Source organism: Manis javanica, chromosome 2 (assembly GCF_040802235.1).
Source record: "Manis javanica isolate MJ-LG chromosome 2, MJ_LKY, whole genome shotgun sequence".
NCBI classification, from domain to species: Eukaryota; Metazoa; Chordata; class Mammalia; order Pholidota; family Manidae; genus Manis; species Manis javanica.
Genome location: NC_133157.1, coordinates 67662425 through 67682825, shown reverse-complemented (window position 1 = coordinate 67682825; position 20401 = coordinate 67662425). Strand labels below are relative to the sequence as shown.

Genomic DNA, 20401 nt, shown 5'->3' with positions numbered 1-20401 from the left:
GGAAGGGAAGGGAAGGGAAGGGAAGGGAAGGGAAGGGAAGGGCAGGGCAGGGGAGGGGAGGGGAAGGGAGGGAAGGGAAGGGAAGGAAAGGGGAAGGGAGGGAAGGGAAAGGAAGGAAAGGGGAGGGAAGGGGAGGGAAGGGAAGGGGAGGCAGGGAAGGGGAGGGAAGAAAAAGAGAAGAATATTTACCTGGGAAACTCAAGGAATGTTTCAAGAAAGAGCATGGATAGGAGTTAAATAAGCCAGAATGGGGCTAGAAAAAAACAAAACAAAACAGGATAATACAGGTCTAGAGAACAGTGCAAATAAAACAAGGCAAGAAAGTAAAGGGTGTGTTGGGTGAACAGCACATTAGGGATTAATAGGAGGGAAGAAGAAAAATATAATTTGGGGCAAATCATGAAGGGCCTTGAGTGTCAAGCTAGGCAGTTTGCACTTTATACTAGGCAACTGACAATCATCAAAGGATTCTTAACAAGAGGGCATTTTTCTTTCTTTCATCTGGAATGGGTAGGGAGTTGGCAGTCATTCTAATGCACTGTTATTGCACTGGTGCCCTATTAGAATCACCTAGGGAGTTTGTTCATTTGTTAGTGTTTGTTTATTAACAAGGCCAAGTCTGGCCCAATTTCTGGCCAAATAAACCAGAATCTCTTGAGGGAAAGCCTGGATGTGACTATTTTTTGAGACATTTTTAAGCGATTTTAACATCTAGTCAAGGTTGAGAACCATTGACCTAATGCATAGGTATCGGAGTTTTCCTATAAATTCTTTGTTGTTGGGAATTCTTTGCTGACATTAGGTATGACATTACTCATTGCTAAATGAGATATGGCCTAATGGGAACAATAGAAATTTCTGATACAGTGTGAAAATTATTTACTCTTACATAACTTCCACTTTTATCACCAGCAATTAGCTCTCTTGTGTTAAGCACTACTTTTTTCCTATTGGTATTTCATACATACATATAAACACTCCAAGAACCCAAATCTGAACGTGTGAATACATTTATATGATTGAATTGATTAAGACAATCATTAGAAAATTTGAGGAAAACTGGTAGGATGATTAGCAGATGTGAAAAATTGGGGTTGACCAACCAAGATGCCCAAGACACATTCAACTGCCTACTGGCCTTATTTATCAAGAGGACCATCACTTTTATGAACATAAATGGTTAGATTCTTAAAAATCAAATACTATTTAATAAAAGATAGAAGTAGGACTACTTCTGGGGTGACCTACCAAAGAGATTCTACTACTTTAAGAACCAGGATTTTTTATGAATACTATATCCCAAGATGAAAGTCATAAAGCATGGTAACTATATACTGAGAGATTTGAAGATGACAATGAAAGTAGAAAGTCCTAGGACAAGAAATTTTTTTTCCTCCCAATATATTATGACCTCAGTTGATTTCTTCAATTACGAGAAGGGAAACATCCTGAAAATCCCCAGGTATCTTATTGGGGATCAGGCCAAGAGTTGAGTTGGGTAGTAACTTCCCATTCAGTAACTCTCATTTGAGTAGGGAGAAAGCCAGACAGGGGTTGGCCTTGATAGGAAGGATGCTGGCCAGACAGAGCCTACGTCCAAAGAAATGAGTCAAAGCAGGGAGAATTGGGTGGATATTACCAGTGCAAGGTAAGTCCCAAGTTGGGGAACCAGGTAAGAGAGCCCGGAATGCAGACTGACTGACTGGGAGGCCAAGGGTTAGGGGATGAGATACCAGCTCTACAGCTTAGGGGATGAGAGATCAGTCGGCTGGAGGTCTCAGAGAAAACGCCTGCAACATTGATCATGGAGCCTGGCTGATGCTGAGGCATCTACTTCACGGGGCAGAGAAGCAGGGAAGATCAGGCCAGGTGGGAGAGTGCTGGGGCAGGCAGCAAAGGACTCTTGACAAAACCCAAGAATTTGTAGAGAAAGGAGCCCAAATGAGAAGGAGAGACTATAAGCCAAGTGGGAAACTCAGTCTTACTACTTTATATCCACCTCATTCATCTGCATGAAAGTCAGATCACTGGGAGGTTAAAGGACATCCAAAATAGAGCTAACCAAAGAAAAAGAAAGGTCTTCTCCTGGTTGGAATGAAGAAAAAATGGCAAAATTTTAATCAAAAGAAAATCATACTCTCCTGAGCTCCCCAGAAGCTGTATTAGAAAGCTGTCTGAATGGAAGAAATCATGTTCAGTAAAGTAGAAATCTAGGAATACTGAGAGGAAGAATAACACCAGGTTGCATGTATGAAGTGCTCACCATGTGTTAAATGTATTGATGCACTTAATCTTCATAGCAATCTTGTAAGATAGGTACATTTATTATCTTCATTTTTATATCCAAGGAAATTGGGACACAGAGAGATTAAATAACTTGCTCAAGGCATGAAAAGGCAGAGCCTGGATCCTAATCCAAGCTGTTCATCTCCAGAATTCATATTAACCACTGGGCTTAAATTGTTTCTCATTATAATAGATTGCCTTTAAAGGTGCAAAATGAACCAGGAACACACAAAAAATGCGTAAGAACTTTTTAAACATCCCATAATATTGGATTTATTCATTCAGCAAATTAATTCATTCAACAAATATTTATTGAGTATCTACTATGCACCAGGCCCTTTTCTATATGCTAAAGATTACAGATAGGTGGAACCCCTACACATATGAAAGAATGAGTAAATGCATGATAAAGCATAAAATGTAGTGTTCTGTGGATCTGGAAGGCCCAGAGAACTGTGCCTGTGGAACCTATATTCTTCCATATGTAGGAAATATGATTAGATGGCTGAGGAAAAGTTTCCAACTTGTTATGATTAATACACCAAAGCTCCAGGGTCCAGGAGCCAGTGGGGACAGGGATGTTAGGAGAGGGACAGCAGTGCTGGGGACAGACAGGTAGAGAGCTGAGGAAATGAGGCCCAGCCCAGGGCTGCCCCTGCCTTGGTCCATGACCATGACTGGTAGCTGGTCTGGGGCCCCGTAAAATGAGGAGTTTGTCCCAGGGCTCTAAGGCCCATCTCCAGGATCTAGAATCCCTGGCAGAGCCAGAGCACAAGCCAAAGCCAGGCTCAGACACAGCACACAACAGCCATGCTCAACCCGACAGCAGCAATAGCCACAGTGCCTGAGGGAATGCCACGAGATACGTAGGAACAACTTTCTGGGGTGAGTATCCCTCTGAGAGACATCCAGGCGCCCCCCCTAGACTTGTGCTGCTCTCCAGCCTAAACACCACATGGGGGCTGTGTTTTTGCTGAGAGGGCACCAGGGACCACTGAGCAGAGGCGATGGGGGTTCGTGCAGGCCCAGATGGGTCAGAACTGCCTTATGATCATGTGGTGTTCAGGTGGGATGCTGAGCCAGCCCCCAGAGTAGGGAAAAGACTAGTCCATAGGAAGCGAGGACTGGAGCTCCTCTCCCAAGAAAGACCCCTAGACAGACTTTGGCTCTGGCTGACATAACAGGCGGGATTTACCACTGTTAATAATTGGCGCATGACTGAATGCAGAACTGAAACTCAGATAGTCAAGTAACCTAAAGTGTCCTTAAGAGAGAAGGAATGGGTCTGGGTGGAGAAAGGGTGTCAGAACACCATGTGCATGTACTTAGGATGGGATTTCAACACTCCACCACGCCCTCCCCACCCCTGTGTATGCCAAACCTGGGACTGTCCTCCCTGCCTCAGATACCATCATTTGCTCTGAGGTACAAATGCCATCCAAATTTTTCCTGTATTAGGCAATTTCATAAGCTCTGACCCTCATTGTTGTAGAAAAAAATGCATTCCCTACTGCAAGTGCTTTGAATTTGCTTTTCTTACCTTCTTTTAACCTGACACATAACTTGATGTGTATCTACCTTCCTCCCCCAAGGGGCTTAGAATTCCAAACTTCCAATTAAGGAGCAGTACGTAGATTGGGTTTTTACCCCACCTCTGTTTCTCACCCCTCCAATGGCTTTTTCATAGTTAGGTTAAAGGTGCTAAGCCAGGGTGTCCAAAACATCTACCCAGTGACTAATTTGAATTATAACTCTTCCGGCATGAGGTCAAGTTTATAACCTCCAATAATCCTCAGCCAAAGGGCTTCTGCCCCCACAGCTGGCACTGGGGAGATGGAAACAACAAACTCCATTTCAGCAGAGGACTATTGTTCAAAGGGGTTCCAATATTCTTTGATAAAGAAGAGTTTTATAGGATAAAATGAATCTCTTCTTTCTTGGATTTAATTTGAACCTAAAATTTAGATGTGAGTTCCAATTTGAATCTAACATAATCTCACTTCTCTCGATAAGTTAGGGAAAATAAAAATATCCTACAAAAAGTGTTGAGGGGAATCAAGAAAACAGGGCAACCATTAGCAAAACCAGAAAGTAGACGAGGCTGGTTGCAGTGCTCAGTCACCTGCATTAGTGCCGCCCCGCTACCCCTGGGGTGCCTCCATCGCACAACCAAGGAAACACCAGCTCCCACCTCACCCATTCTGCACCCATGGGAGATTAAGTAAATTTCAAAACGGCCATGGACTAGGGACAGTGGAACTGTAACTGGAGATTCTTAGAGATTTAATACTCTAAAAAAACCCAAAATCAGTAGACCTCACACACCGTTTAGGGCAGCTGGGGAGATATTTTGAGACATAAGCAGATTCATGCAACCACTCCCAGATTTGATCTTCCTGTGATGAAATTCTAATTTGCAGATTCGTTTCCCCATTTAACTCTGCCACTAGTCTTTAGCTTTGTTCTCTCCACTGTAAATTAACCTACTGACCACATATACAAAGGGCCATTTGTGTTCCAAATACCTGTGGGCAGAAGTCTCTGAAACATACAACATTCTACAGTGGATCCAACACACACAGGTGATTGAAACCAGTTTCAAAGGGTTTCTGCAGGAAGATAAAGTAAATTTGCAGAGGCTTGTGGACAGCTTACCAAATTTCAGCCTGGGACAATTTTATTATCTTTAATTTATCAACCCAGAAATGGGTTTATAACAGAAATTCTCAGTGATGGCTTCTCAGCAGGCAACCGCAGCAATTGACACACACCTACTTCACTGCCCCTCTAGAGTGAACTGTTAGGTCCAAGCTCTGGCCTTTGAAAAACTTGATTTCTAATGACAGAAGCCTGACCTGCCTGCTCTGTGGGTGCCCAGAGGAGAATGAATTAACTTTCCCCAGCCAAGCCAGTAGTCCCAGTCCTGAGCCAGCAAGCAGTAACTGTTAGAAGTTCAGAAAGAAAGCAAAATAGAAAGCAACAATGCTTTCATTATACTGTTAAACCATAATCACCTTTTCCCATAAGCATCTTCCTGTGTCCCCTGAAGGGGCACTTTTTAACCGCCAGCCCTGCAGAGAGCACTTCCTGTGGGTCAGGGAGGCAGTTGAGCTCAGCAGGCTGGGGCATGTCCACTGACCCAGGAGCAGGCTGTGAGGGGCCGACCGTCCTGATGGAGGGCCAGTGGTGTGTGCTCAGAGACTGAGGCTCCTGGATTTAAGGGGTGATGTTGATTTCCCTTCCTCAGGGCCAGGACTGGGGTGAGGCAAGAGAGGTGTTTAGAACACAGGAGGTTTTTGCTCTCAGGGTCATGCAAGTAGCCCTTGTACGCTGGTCTCAACCCTACTAGGGGCCACCAGCTCAGGGCATGTGTGTGCACATCTACGAACACACGTTCTGAAGGTCAGTGTTTGTCAAAGTTGGTCTCCAGAGCAGCAGCAATTGTGCTTGGGAACCTGTTAGGACGGCCCCACTCCAGAACCACTGAATCTGAGACCCAGGGGGTGGGGCCCAGCAATTTGTGTCTTAACATGCCCACCAGGTGACTGCAATGCAGCTAACCTCTGAGAAGTCCAGCGCTGGAGAAGAAGAATCTTCAAAACCAGTCCCTAGACCTGTCAGGCCATCTCTCAAAATGCTTCATACACAATAGGAACAGGACAAAGGGTGGGGTGGTGAGATGAAAGAGACTCTCCTCAGGCCATCCACCGGCAAGGCAGAAAGCTCTCAGATAATAAACCAGGAACTGCTTTCTCTCAGCTACCCCTAAGTAAACTGCAGTCAAGACTTGGCAATTATTGGCAATAAATAAAGTTTACCACTGAACTGGTTCCCTCCTGTTTCCTCCCCTAACAGGACAGCACAGGGCTGGCCAACTGACTGACCCTATGTGACATGGGCCAGCCATTTGAATATTCTGAGATTCCCTCCTCTGACCATCAGAGAAGCTAATGTATGCAAAGCCCCAAACAGAAGCCTGGCACTTAATAAGCTGTGATGACAGTTCACACCTGCTACCCAGGGGTTCTGGGCTCTACCCTCCCCCAGGGAGCCAGCTTGGATGATTTGGATGATTTGGATGATTTGGGGCTTACGGACAACAACGAGGGGAAGACTAGCTGATCGCCTTTATGCACCACAGTTTTATAAGGAGGCTATTTTCTAGTCTGAATGGCTTGTGGCATCATGCTTCTCAATGGGCTGACACAGGGGAGAGAGAGAGGAAGGAGGGAATGCCCAGCACTTGCTGGTGGGCCCTGGAGAACTACTGACTCTTTCCCATATAAATGAAGGGTAAGAAGAGGTATCTGAAGACCTGCATTTAAAATTGGCCACCAGAACCCAAACCATATGTAGTGGTGAGAGTGACCATCGCTGGCCAGCTGTGACCTCAGGCACATGGTCACGGACTTTTTTTTGCCAAGTACTGGATTGTAAATACAACAGTAGTATGAGGATGAAGTCATGCCACAAAACACTGCCAGGCCCACAGGTCTTACTTAGCACTGAGGTCTCATCCCAGAGCTACAGAACCATGCCTGCAGGGTGGGAAGAGCCCCATCCCACTTTCCCAGTTCACAGAAGTGTCTACTAAGGACCAGAGTGGCTGAGGAGCAGGAGACACATAGCTGGTGGGTGACAATCATTAACTGGGCCCCCTTTCTCCCTGTCATTGAGGAGTGCTGAGGGGGAGGGACAAAATCTCAGAGATTCTACCCAAAGGCCAGGTAAACAAAGGGCGCCCCCACCCCCATCTCTTTCCAGGGCACCCGCACAGCACAGCTGAAGGTTGGAAGGAGGCTGCATGACTCACACTTTTCCTCCGGAAGGGATTTACCCCAAGATAACATTACCCACTTGAAAGAGCCAACAGCAAGGAGGAAATTCACCTCTGGCCTGTAGGCTGAGCCCTTCCTTACCTTCCTCATTTAAAATCCAGGGCAGGAACTCGAACACCGAGTCAAATCCACAGGTGCTCTCTTCAAAGGTGCAGGACCCATCGGGTAGGTCCAGGGCACCCACAAGCTGCACGGCTGCAGGCACAAAGCAAGTTTCAGTTTGGGCTCGGGCATGGGAGTTCCTGCACCAACTCGGGGCTCCCGTGGGGGACTACCTGGGGAAAGAGGGGGGGAAGGAGCGCGGAGGGGGCGGGAGACGTGTGCACTACTGTTCCCTGCGCCCCCCTCTCACCGGAGCTTCCACTGCCAGACCCTCCCTACACGCACCCCCATCGCCACCGCACACGAGGCTTGGGGAGGGAGTTAGCGGCTGAGGAGGTTCTGGAGGAGCCCTCAGATGGCCCCAGGCCAGGACGGCGAGGCGGGCCACCCGGGCAGGGAGCGGGAGCGGGTCAGGAGAGCGCTCCCCAGGGGTCCCAGGGGTCTTGGCCTTACCTTGCACCGCCAGGAGGACGCTTCTTACCAGCATGGTCACGCTTTGGGGAGGAGGACCGGAAAAGGGTGCAAGCTGCCAGCCCGCTGGGACGCGCTGCTCCTGGTGGAAGGGAGCGTAGGAGGCGGGGGTGCTGGGGACGCGGGCGGGAGAAGTCCAGAGGCAAAGCGTGCACTTGGAGCTGCCCGACTTTGCAAAGCGGCTCCGGGAGCTGAGCAGAAAGCTGAAAGGTGCTTAAATGGTGAGCAAGCGCGCGTTCTGCTGCAGCCACGGATCAAATCGAGTCCTAAGTGAAGCTGCCGCCGCACAGCTGGTCCTGGGCGAGGATGGGGCTGGGCGGGAGGAGACAATTGCACGCTTTTGAAAAGCCAGCCAGGACTGGCCCGGAGAGGAGAGGTCGGGATACGGCTGCGGCTGGGAGAGGAGAGGTCGGGATGCAGTGCCCGGGCCCGGGGTTTTAAAGCTTGGGACCAGACCCCTTGCAGACAGCTGGAGGGGGCAGGCTTCCAGGAGCGCCTCCGCTGGGTTGGGACTGGAGGCGCCCCGCCCCGCCCATCCGCTGTGGGAACCAGCTTATTTCTGGGGATAGTCTCCCTTCATCTGGCATGCCAGTCCTTCAGGGCTAGCCCTAATTTTTAACTTCTCCCCAGAGTGGAAGTGGTGGAATTCTCCTAGAAAAACCTAGAAGAACTTTTGGAAACCGTTGCATGAATAAGCATTATATCTCAGGAGTTTCAGTGTTTATGGCCCAGTAATAGCTAACCTAGAATACCACTCCCCTTTTTTTAGCAGTGGAATGTCTGGCATGCCTGGTGCTCAGCATTCCCTCTGTCCGGTGAAATGGGGGCATTCCTCTTCTCCAAAGAGCCATGATAAATTAGTAGAAGGATTCTAAATTGGGATGTGGGGGGTGGGGTGGGGGTATCAGGGAGGGAATTACTATGAGGCACCCATTTGTTTTTTTGGATGAGATATGACGTCCAAATTGTTTTTTTGAGCATTAAGTAAATTTGTGAAAATACTCTCTTCCAGGAAAGAAAGAGTTGGTGGAGGTGTTTCCTTCTTAATGCTCTTCACAATTTTGTGCAGGCGAATTTATGCCTAGGTCAGTGGTTCCCAAACTTGAGGGTGCATCAGAATCCCTTAGAAAGCCCTACCATCCAAGTGTCTGATCCAGTGATGTAGGTTGGGGCCTGAGATTCTGCACATTCCTAGGGAGCTTCCAGATGCTGATGCTGCTAGTCTAGGACCATGCTTTGTGGATCACTGCCCTAATAAACTCCTGTTCCACCATCAAAACCCTGTTCACATGTCTTCACCTGATTTCCAGATGCTCCCGGTTTTCCTTGTCCTTCACCAGCATCTCCTTCTCAGTCTCCTCTGCTGTTTATATTTGTCTCTCTGACCCCTGAACGCTGGAGTGCCTCCAAGTTCGGTCCTTGTACCTCCTGTTTCTGTCGCTACTCACACCCTCAGGGATTCATCTAGTCTCATAGGTTGAAACACCAACTATCGCCTGATGACTCCCAAATTCATATTTCTAGCCCAGACTTCTCACTAACGCCAGACTCTTCTGTCTCACTGCCACCTCAACATTTTCACTTGGATGCTTACGAGCTATCTCATACTTCACAGGTCCCAACATGAACACCTCTATTCCTTCCCATACCTGCCTCTCCCCTGCATCCTCTCCATCTCACTTGCAGGAATCTTTCTCCTCCAGTTGCCTCAGGACAAAAACGTTTAGAGTTATCATGACTCTTCTCTTATTATTATTATATTACCAATTCTGGCACTTGAGGATTCAAAATACAGCAGGTACTACCCATGCTCCTTACTCTTGATGACTGCCCTGGTCTAAATCGCCCTCGTTGCTAGCCAGGAGTACTGCAGCAGCCTCCTCACGGCGGTCTCCCTGCCTCTTCTGCCGTGTGCGTCTCTACTTCATTCTTATCAGTTATTCAGGAACATCCTTTTAATATAAAAATTGAGCCATGCAATTCCTGGGCTCCAGTATCCTGATTTCCAAAAAACATCAAGCAAAATACGGTGTCTTCACAAAGACCTGTTAAGGCCTACATGACCTTCCCCCATCCTTGTATTTCTGTCCTCATTTGCCCTGCAACTCATCTCCAGCCACATGGACCACAGCTGGTCCCCAGACACAATCTAGCTGTTCTCTCAGGACTTTGCACTGGCTGCTTCTTCTGCTTGGATTGCTCTTCCCGGGAGAGCCACACAACTCATACCCACCTTGCCTCCAGGTCTCAACTCAGATGTCACCTTCAGTATTAGAAAATTTAATGACCTTCTCTCTAGTAAGAAAAAAGCTCCTGGATCCTTCGAAAATAAGTTGGACAAATTCTCATGGGTGTTCTATAAACAGTAACTCAAATGATCTAAAATTTGTTTAGTGTTGGTGTGTTTGTATGCTTTGCCTCAGTTAATAGCTAATAACAATAAATAACATTTATCATGAAGACCTATCAGCATTCACCACACGTTTTGCAAAGAAGCGAAGGGATATTGGTGAGGGCCAAGCAGGGAATCCAGAAAATCTAGAAAATGTGTGTGTCAACCCCCTTCCTTTGGTTAATGCTCATGGGGTCACATGGTCACACACTGCCCCATCACTTGGGAAAATAGCACCAGGCCCCAAGGCAGGAACTACCCACGAATCGCTACTCTGATGTTTAACTGAATCAAATGATTAAATAATACACTAACAGTTCAGATTTATAGAAAGCACTCTAAACATTGGGTATTGTACTGGGAGGAATAGTTGCCCCCAGGCAGATATGTTTAATCCCAGAACTTGTAAGTGCAACCTTATTCGGAAAAGGAGCTATGCAAATGTAACTCAGTTAGGGATTCTGAGATAAGATCATCCTGGGTTATGAGGGGGACCCTACAGCACCGATAAATGTCCTAACAGGAGACAGAAGAGAAGGAACAGACAACATGGAGATGGACACATTTTCTCTCCTGACGAGGGCTGCCACCACACGCTGTGGGCAGAGTGACCTGCTGGCACTGTGGGCACCCACACGGCGCCTCCCACAGAGCCTGGCGGGTCATCCCCGCTGCCCCCCAGTGGCCCTTGGCCATGGGTCCTGCTTGCTGTTGCCCCTGGAGATCTTTCTGGGCTTCTTGCTTCTAACTTCCTGGGCAAAAGAGAGGAAGGTGAAACACTGGTGCCACTTGCAGGAGCCTGTACCACCCTCTGGCCAGTTTCTTCTCATCGCCAGGTGAGGCACTGGAGGGGACAAGCGCATCTGTGGGGAGCGATGCAGAACCCAGGGCTTAGGAGGTGCCCTTGCCCGCATGGCCCACGCTGGGCCGAGCTCCCGGGCTGCCTTCCCCACCCTCTTCCCCTTCAGCCCGCTCTCTCCTTTCTTGTCATTCTCACGCAGTGCCATATAATGGTAAGTTCAGCAAACATTTCCTGAGGACCTACTATGTGCCAGGCACTGTGCTCAGGGCTGGTAATTCAGTAGTGGACAAGACCCATTCTCTGCCTCAGAGACAAGAGATTGACCCCTGAAAAGATCATGTCACTAAATCACACTGATGAGACAGACCACAAAGCTTCAAATGTAAAAACTCCACGGGCCATGAGAGTAACATAAATGAATGAAGCAAGGCAGACACAATAGGGAGTGATGGGGTCTGTGGTGAACCACAGCGAGCATGCCCAGGTAAGGGCGTCAGGGGCAGCAGCTTGAGGGAGAGCCGCCATGGTGGGGTAGGGGACCAGCAATGCCCATTCTGCCCACTTTTGTTAAGAAGCCCAATGTCTAGATATATATTAATAACTCCTTATTTTCAAATGCTGGCCATGACCAAAAACAGAATACATTTAAGTCCCTGTAGGCATAGAATAAAACTGGTGGGAGGCCAAATTCAGTTCTTGCACTCCCGTTTGCAGCAGTAAGACCGAACGATGGAGATGGAGAAGGGGATGCCTCATCACACCCTTCCAGAGGGGGTAGCCAGGTACAGGTGACCGGTGCCATTCTATAGAAGAGAAAACTGAGCCAGGGAGAGTCCAAGTGACTCTTAGCCAAGGTCACATGTCTCTGAGTGGCAGGGACAGGGTGAGAAGTCATTAGCTTGCCTCCTCACTGGCCGGTACTTGGGCACGTGGAAAGGGCTTTGTATACTCTAAGTCCTGCACAAACGAAAGGCTATTCATATTCTATAGTAATTATACTTTGGTTGTTTTCTATTATATATTATGTTTTAAAGCTATGTAGCTCTTTTTCCCCCTCTCTTGTGTCCTGGGTCTCCTGGACCTATGCCCAAATACTATCTCTGCTCTGGATTTTTGTCTGGCTCTCCCTGTCTCCATTGTTCTTTGTCTCTCTGTCTCTGGCTCTGTCTAGCTGTCTGGCTCTCTCTGGTCTCTGCAATGCACTCTGTCTGGAGCTCGCATCTGCCCCTCACTCTCATGCCACAGTTGGTGTTGTGCTATGTTGCTCTCATGTTCTCTCTCGCTCTCCACTCACACACCGACATGCCTCTACTCATTGCACGCTATCAGGTTGAAAATGAGCTGGTAAAAAAATTCCAGGCTCTGTGGCTTGTCCTGCCAGTGACCCTGCATTCCAGCAGGAGGTGTCTGGGGGCTCTGCCCTGGCCGGTGGTGTCCCTGGGTTCCTGTCCAGCACCAGCTGCCTCTTACCCCTGAGGGACAGTCATGTGTCCCTGTGGGTCTGAATCATCCACTGTGAGGGACTGAGACCCAAGGTTAACCAGTTCTTCAATAAATCTTCTTTTATTACAAAATACATGCATGCCCCACTGTTCAAACTACCATACTCAAGTGATCTGAACTGGGAAAGAAGATACTTCTTTTAGAGTGAGGATTTAAAAGGAAATAAATACTGTAATAGATACTTTCAATCATTAATCTTTTCTCCATCAGTTTACTCTGAATTCTCACTTGGAGTCAGATGTCCTTTGCTATGGTGTGATTGCAACCTTTCAATACTCTTTTTAAGTCAAAGTTCCCCAGGCTGATTCATCACAGTGATGACGCTTCCACCTTTTGTTAATGATGTGCCAGATGGTTTCAAGGTCAATTTATAGGAGAAGAAACTAGGATGGAAGATTTTAAGTGACTTGCCCAAGGGTACAGGGCCAGGATGTGAACCCAACTCTAGTTACCGTCAAAGCCCTCTTGACCTCTCTCTACTTCCACTGCAGGAAAGGTTGGAGCAGACACTCTGAAATGTCCTGTTCTCAGATCCCCCACCTCCCTCCTCTACCCCTAGTTGAGTTTCTCTCTGCCCCAGGAAGGCATTCATACCCCAAGAACAGCAGAAAAAGCCTTCTGTGATCAGAGTCGAACTGATCTCTCTGTCCTGCATCCATCCGTCCCCCTCCCCCGCTGGCCACTTGCCTTTCCATGCCCATCCTTTTGTCCACTCCTTACGTTCTTTCATTCTCTTCTTTCCATTCTAAATCAAAATGCCTTCCTCCCCTTCTCCAGCTGGTAAACTCCTTATTATGGGTTGATTTCTGTCCCCACCCCCACACCCAAATTTATATGTTCAAGTCCTAGCCCCCAGCATCTTAAAAGATGACTTTATTGGGAAACAGGGTCATTGTGATGGTAATTAGTTAAGATGAGGTCACCCTTAAGTGGGCACCTAATGCAATATGACTAGCGGCTTTACAAAAAGGGAAAATTTGGACACAAACACACAAGATGAAGGCAGAGATCAGGGTAGTCCTTCTACAAGCCATAGGATGCATCAGATGGCCAGCAAACCATAAAGCTAGGTTGGAGGCATGGAACTGATTCTCTTTCAAAGCCCTTGGGAGAACCATCCTTGCTGACATCTTGATTTTGGATTTCTTGTCTCCAGAACTGAAAGTCCTGTTGTTTAAGCCACCAAGCTTGTGGTGCTATGTGTGCAGCCCAAGGAAATTAACACACTCTTACTCATTTCTCAAGATCCAGTTCAAGTGTCCCCTCCTGCGGGTCTGTGCTTGGCTGTACTAAGCTGCAATATGTATTATGTTGTATTGCAATGATTTGTTTACGTCTCTGTTATCTTCAGTGGAAGCTGCAGTGTCAAGGGCAGAGACTATGTCTGCTTTGTCTTTGTGTCTACTCCTGTGCACCCGTGAGCTAGCTGTAGGTGCTCAATAAATGCTTGTTGTAGGAGAGGCTAAGGAATAGCATACCCTTGTTAGTACACACAGCCTGGAGGTCTGCTTAGGTTGTAGATTAGAAGAAAAACAACTAAATCTAAACTGTAGGTCACCTAGGGGTTATTTCTGGGAATGAATGAGCTACACAGACGTCCTCTGAGCTCAGAGCTGATCAGAGGAGGGGCAACAGTGTGGTCAGAAAGTTAGAGGAGGCTTTCTGGGGGCAGAGCAGCACTCTAGGCAAATTGGGAGGTGAGGGAAGCTCTCAGAAGCACTTTCATGAGTGGTGGAGGAGGCTTCAGGGAGAGAGCTCAGCCTCTGGAAGAGGCACCAGGACTTGAGCGTTGGAGTGAAACAGATGGTGAAACAGCCTGCATCCTGCCACTGCACCTGTTCCAGCCCAGGCCCACAGACTCCAGTCTGGATCCAGGAGAAAGGCTGAGCTGTTCGGCATCCAGAAAGATCTGTTCCCCTATCTCTACCAAACACTGGCCACCAAGAGCTCTATGGCAGCAATAAAAAGAGCAGGTGAGCAGTGTCATGTCCCACTTGGCTGCAGACCTCCTGCCCTTTGGCATCCCGGGTTTGGTGCATGTGGCGGAGCTGCAGTCACAGGCTGGTTTGCATAATATATGCTTATCCCTGAACCATCACCCCAGTCCTGGGGTTAAGGCTCCACCTTACCTGCTGGAGCTGAGTGACCTTAAGGAATTGGGATTTTACTTATGGTTAAGGGGGATCCAGAGACTGGGGAGGCCCATGGTCAACTCGGGCTAAACACAGGTGTTGTGCTTTCTCCTCTGCAAGTTTGTTTGACTGCTGGCACCTGGGAAAGAAGAGGAAGAATAATTCATTCTGCAACCAGAAGTTATTCTCCCAAAGGGCAGTGAGACCTCAACATTATTAATGTGTTAATTAAATTATATGACTTGATCTAAATTGAACAGGAACAGTGTGATATTCACAACCAGGAAGGCCTAGGTACTGAGAGACAGAATGGATACCAACTGGGAGGGGAACAGTAAATGTCAGCTCTGAACAGGCACAGGAGAGGTGTACATGTGTGCATGCAATGCACACAGGTATGTATGGGGTACAAAGACACATTGTTGAAAAGAAGCCAGTTCATGCTATTACCACTTATCTGGAAGCTTGAAATGCAAAGGCCTAAAACACTGGGGATTTAAAGATGTTAAATGACACAAATTCTCTCAAATTTTCCAAGTATCGGAGGCCCAGGTAATTGATGTGAATGAAGACATGCTACCAGCAAGCATTGCCAAGATGTCTCAGTGAGCTAATCTGGTGAATCACAGTTAACAGCTGCACGTTAGAACCATCTGCGGGGTGGTTTCTTTTTAATACAAAGGTTGGACCCTATCAGACCAACTAAATCACCATTTCTGGGATAGAAGCAAAGCACTGATATTTCCTAAAAACTCTCCATAGTGATTCTACTAAACCAGGGTTAAGAATGCACTGGCTTAATCCTTCCATCATCAACAAAATTAAGTACTATGACTGTTAATAGAAAAAAAAAGCTGTGTAAAAAGAGTAAAAGAGTCTTATGTCAGAACGGGCAATATATTTTCTCACTGAGACCATGGATTCTGGAGCCAGACTAGAGGGGTTCAATTTCTAGCTCTGCCACCTACTGTCTTGGAAGCTAGAGCACATTGTCGAGCCTCACTGTGCCTCAGTTTCCTCTTTTATATAATGAGAATAATAGTGCCTATCTCACAGGGTGGTAATGAGCCTTAGTTTATATTGTTTGAGTAGTCAAAAGAGTGGCTGATGCTCTGTAAGCACTATATAAATACTAATTTTCTATCAATTCATGTTTTTCACAAGTCCAGGCTTCTGGTTGAAATTGGTGGTGGAGTGAATCCATCAAAATAGCTTTTCATAAAGTATCCTGTGTTTAGGTGGGAGGGTGCAGAAACTAGAAATGTAAATTGGATAATTGTTAGACCGTAGGTTTGATATTTTACCAGAGTAGAAGAAAAATCTAAACTACTGGGTGGATACCATTATAAGTACCAACCACTAGGACATTAAAAATAGTTATGTAGCAAATTGTTTCAGAATTAAAATAAGAATCCTTATTTGGTGGTACTTGAGGTAGAGCAAACAAGATGGAGTGGAATATATGAGGAAGCTTTTTACCAGATTATGTTTCTAGAGGCTGAAGGGAATGATCTTGGTCCCTGGATACAGCCCAAGGGGTAAATCTGTCTGTGTCTCATAAAAGTGTCTTCTGAAAAAAAAGGCAGAAAGCAATTTTTAAGTGAGACATCTTGTTTCCAAACTGTGGAAGCCTACAAAACTCCTTCCAAACTAAAAAGGTTGCTTTTCTCATCATGAATTTTATAACTTTATACACTTATTTTTATTTATTGTGTTATGGGAAAGCTTTACAAATTTTTTTGTGATTCAACAATTATATACATTATGAAATGCTCAAGGGCAGTAAGTGTAGTTACTATTGGTCACCATACAAAGTTATTACAGTATCTTTTACTATATTCCTTATGCTGTGCTTTTCATCCCTGCAGCTTATTTATTTTATAATTGGAAATTTGTACCTCTTGATCCCCTTCACCACTTTGCTCATTCCTCTGGTCCCCTCATCTATGACAACCACCAACCACTAGTTTGTTCTCTGTTTATGAGTCTACTTCGGTTTTCTTTGTTTGTGCTTTTCTTTCTTAGATTCCATATATATGAAATTATATGGTATTTGTCTTTCTCTGACTTATTTCATTTAGCATAAACCGTCCAGTTCTATCTGTGTTGTCCCAAATACCAAGATTTTGTTATTTCTATGGCTGAATAATATTCTATTATATATACCACATCTTCCTTATTATGGGTAAGTTTATTAATTCACTCACCCACAGCAGGCTTGAATTAGACTTGTGAATAGCCAACTCAAGGGACTCACAGAATTTATCTCATGGTGGTGGGGGTCAGGAATGTTATGTGGGGAAACAGGTTCCCTCACTTCTAGGCTTCATTCCAAACCAAGGTAATAGGACTGAAATGGCTTCTTTCACTCTAGCTGTGGAAACGTCTTGCAGCAGGGGCTGCCTTCTACCTCTCTGCTAAGTTTCCATACTAGGCCAAAGACATCACTACATTCTTCCAGAAGGGAACAGTTGCCTTGTTTGTGTTATCCATCTGGGTCCCCACAGGTTCCCGAATCTATTGATTCCTGCATTCCACCCTTCCCTCTAAGGCTCAGTTTCCTTATTTTTGGAATGTGTCCTTTAGTAACTTTTTTTTCAGCATAGATCTATGAGATGTCAATTCTCCAAGTCTTTAAAAAATATCAGTTTAAAAAAATGGTTCAGTTGGAGGTGGGCTTCTAGATTAATATCCTGGGTGAAGATGATAGATTGAATACAGTCATCCTTGCTTCCCCAGAAGCCAATTAAAAACTACAATGAACAGTCATTATTTAGAAATGTATGAACTCTTAAGGATTTGGAGAATGGGATAAGAGACAACCACAAACTTTCAGAGCTAGAGAGACCAGTAAATAAAAACTGACCAAGTAGATCAAAGAAGGTCAAATTTGAAGGTGGCTCGGTTTATTCCACAACATCTTCAAGGGTCCAGGTGATGGTGATATGAGGTAAGATTGGACATGGGGGTGAAGAGCGTGGCTTAAAATAAGGATGATTAGAAAAGCTCTTTGAAAAGCACCAGCTCCATACACTCCCTCTATATTCCATGCTATTAGATGACTTGTGCTTACCACCTGTATTAGTCAGGGTTCTCCGGAAGTATATATAAATATATATGATAGGATATGCACATATAAATAGATTTATTATGAGGGGTTGGTTCACATGATTATGGAGGCTGAGACATTCCACCATTTGCCATCTATAGCTGGAGGCCCAGGAAAGCCAGTAATATAGCTCCAGCACAAACCTGAAGGCCTGATAACCAGGGCAGCAAATGGTGTCAGGCCTGCTCCAAGTTCAAAGGCCTGAGAACCATGAGTGCTGTTGCCTGAGGGCAGGAGAAGCCGGAGGTCTCAGCTCAAGCAGAGTAAATTCACCCTTCTTCCACCGTTTTGTTCTATTCAGGTCCTCAACAGCTTGGATGATGTCCACCTACATTGGTGAGGGCAATCTACTTTACTGATTCAGATGTTAATCTCTTCTGGAGACGCCCCCAGAGATACACCCAGAAGTAATATATTACCAGCTCTCTGGGCCTCCCTTAGCTGGTCAAGTTTATGCAGAAAACTAACCATCACACTACCCTAGAAAAAGAATGGATGTTTGCTCTCTGGAAAGGGCAAGATAGAGGTAGGCTGGACTTGGAGAGCACAGACTGGATCACAAACAGGAGCACCACACTGAAACCAGGGTGAATGAGCAAATGCGTAGGCACTGGAAGCTGAGACCCTTCCTCAAGCTCTGTTCACCCACTCAGCTTCCAGAATGGTTATGACAAGACCTTTTTTCTCCAGGCAGAAGAATGAGAAGAACAGAAGAGTCCTCTCTAAGGAGTCTAACCAGGTACCTGAACACGCTGATACTGACGTTTCCCCCAGCAAATAGCCCAGCCACATCAACCTTCCAATCAGTTTCTTTGCTCCACAATTAAATGTGAGTAGACATCTAAGAATTACCAGACAGCTGAAGAATGCTCTAATATACAAGACAAAGATCAAACGAACTACAAACAGAGAAAAACTTGGAGGAAAAGTGAACTATGAAAGGAAAAGAAAACTTCAAAATAAAACAATTATTAATATCCTCAACCTGATAAATTATGATACTGCATCCCAGAAACAAGGTGTGGAGCAAGTGAAGGTTCCTGTGGCCAGGATTCTCACCTGGCCCTGGTCACCTTGCTCACTACACATGTGGGCAATACGTCGTTACTGACTCTAGGTAAAGAGCTCCGCCCAGTGCTCTGGATGACTGGCGGCATGGCTGCAGGAAAGCAGTGGCTGGAGTGATGGCAGCAGCGAGGACAGAGGCTGAGATGGCTGCAGGGGCAGAGAGGTGGGAGGCAGAGACCGGCTTGCTGCCTGCAGACTCGCTCTGAGTGGACGAGATTCTAGGAATTGACCTGCCACCGTGGGAATAAAGTTGGGTATAAACATTTTCACACCAAGAACGTTCCACTGTCGTTTTTTTCCATCTCACTGAATCCACAGTGAACTTGCTGGGGACTGAAACCCATTGGCAAGACACAAGGTCAGAACACTATTTTATTTTATTATTTTATTTTATTTTATTTATTTTTAAATTTTTTTTATTAAGGTATGCTTGATATACACTTTTATGAAGGTTTCACATGAAATAAACAATGTGGTTACTACATGTACCCATATTATCAAGTCCCCATACCCCAATGCAGTCACTGTCCATCAGTGCAGCAAGTTGTCAGAGATCCACTATGTCCCTTCTCTGTGATACACTGTTCTCCCTGAGAGCCCCCACACCATGCGTACTAAACATAATACCCCTCAGTCCCCTTCTCCCTCCCTCCCCACTCGCCCTCCCACACCCCTCCCCTTTGGTAACCACTAGTTCATTCTTGGAGTCTGTGAGTCTGCTGCCATTTTGTTCCTTCAGTTTTGCTTCATTGTTATACTCCACAAATGAGGGAAATCATTTGCCATTTGTCTTTCTCCACCTGGCTTATTTCACTGAGCATAATGTCCTCCAGCTTCATCCAGTTGTTGCAAATGGTAGGATTTGTTTGTTTCTTATGGCTGAGTAGTATTCCATTGTGTATATGTACCACATATTTTTTATCCATTCATCTACTGATGGATACTTAGGTTGCTCTCATATCTTGGCTATTGTAAAAAGTGCTGCGATAAACATAGGGGTGCATATGTCTTTTTGAATCTGAGAAGTTGTATTCTTTGGGTATATTCCAAGGAGTGGGATTCCGGGGTCAAATGGTATTTCTATTTTTAGTTTTTTTGAGGAACCTCCATATTGCTTTCCACAATGGTTGAACTAGCTTACATTCCCACCAGCAGTGTAGCAGAGTTTCCCTTTCTCCGCATCCTCGCCAGCATTTGTTGTTCTTAGTCTTTTCGATGCTGGCCATCCTTACTGGTGTGAGGTGATATCTCATTGTGGTTTTAATTTGCATTTCCCTGATGATTAGTGATGTGGAGCATCTTCTCATTTGTCTGTTGACTATCTGAATTTCTTCTTTGGAGAACTGTCTCTTCATAGCCTCTGCCCATTTATTAATCGGGTTATTTGCTTTTTGGGTGCTGAGGTGTCAAAGTTCTTTATATATTTTGGATGTTAACCCCTTGTCAGATATGTCATTTACAAATATATTCTCCCATACTGTAGGATGCCTTTTTGTTTTGTTGATGATGTCCTTTGCTGTACAAAACCTTTTTAGTTTGATGTAGTCCCATGAGTTCATTTTTGCTTTTGTTTCTCTTTCTTGAGGACATGGCAGAACACTATTTTAAAAGGAGCATTCAGAGAACATAAAAGAGTTCTTTCAAATTAAGAACATGAGAGCTGAACTGACACACTCAGTAGAAAGGTTAGGATTTAAG

At 45.7% G+C, this 20401-nt stretch overlaps 2 protein-coding genes across 4 annotated transcripts in view; one reads left to right on the top strand and one right to left on the bottom strand.

The window, feature by feature from the left end:
- The window catches only part of MAMDC2 (MAM domain containing 2), a 134210-nt gene extending 126026 nt beyond the window's left edge, over positions 1-8184 (bottom strand). For 2 of the 3 annotated variants that reach the window (XR_001851803.3, XM_017651262.3), the window contains exons 1-2: positions 7680-8184; positions 7206-7319 (exon numbers count right to left, since the gene is read on the bottom strand). Coding sequence is in view for 2 of the 3 variants with exons in the window: in XM_017651262.3 (XP_017506751.3) it covers positions 7206-7319; positions 7680-7713 (148 nt within the window). In the remaining variant the exon portion in view is untranslated. The remainder of the gene's footprint in view (positions 1-7205; positions 7320-7679) is intronic. The other variant, XM_017651261.3, reaches the window with a different exon arrangement.
- On the top strand, positions 7582-19055 carry LOC118967057 (uncharacterized). The gene is made up of 3 exons (XM_036991120.2): positions 7582-7918; positions 10613-10925; positions 18326-19055. The coding sequence occupies exons 1-3, from the start codon at positions 7582-7584 to the stop codon at positions 18414-18416; spliced, it is 741 nt and encodes a 246-aa protein (XP_036847015.1). The 3' UTR covers positions 18417-19055.
- The last annotated feature ends 1346 nt before the right edge of the window (positions 19056-20401 follow it).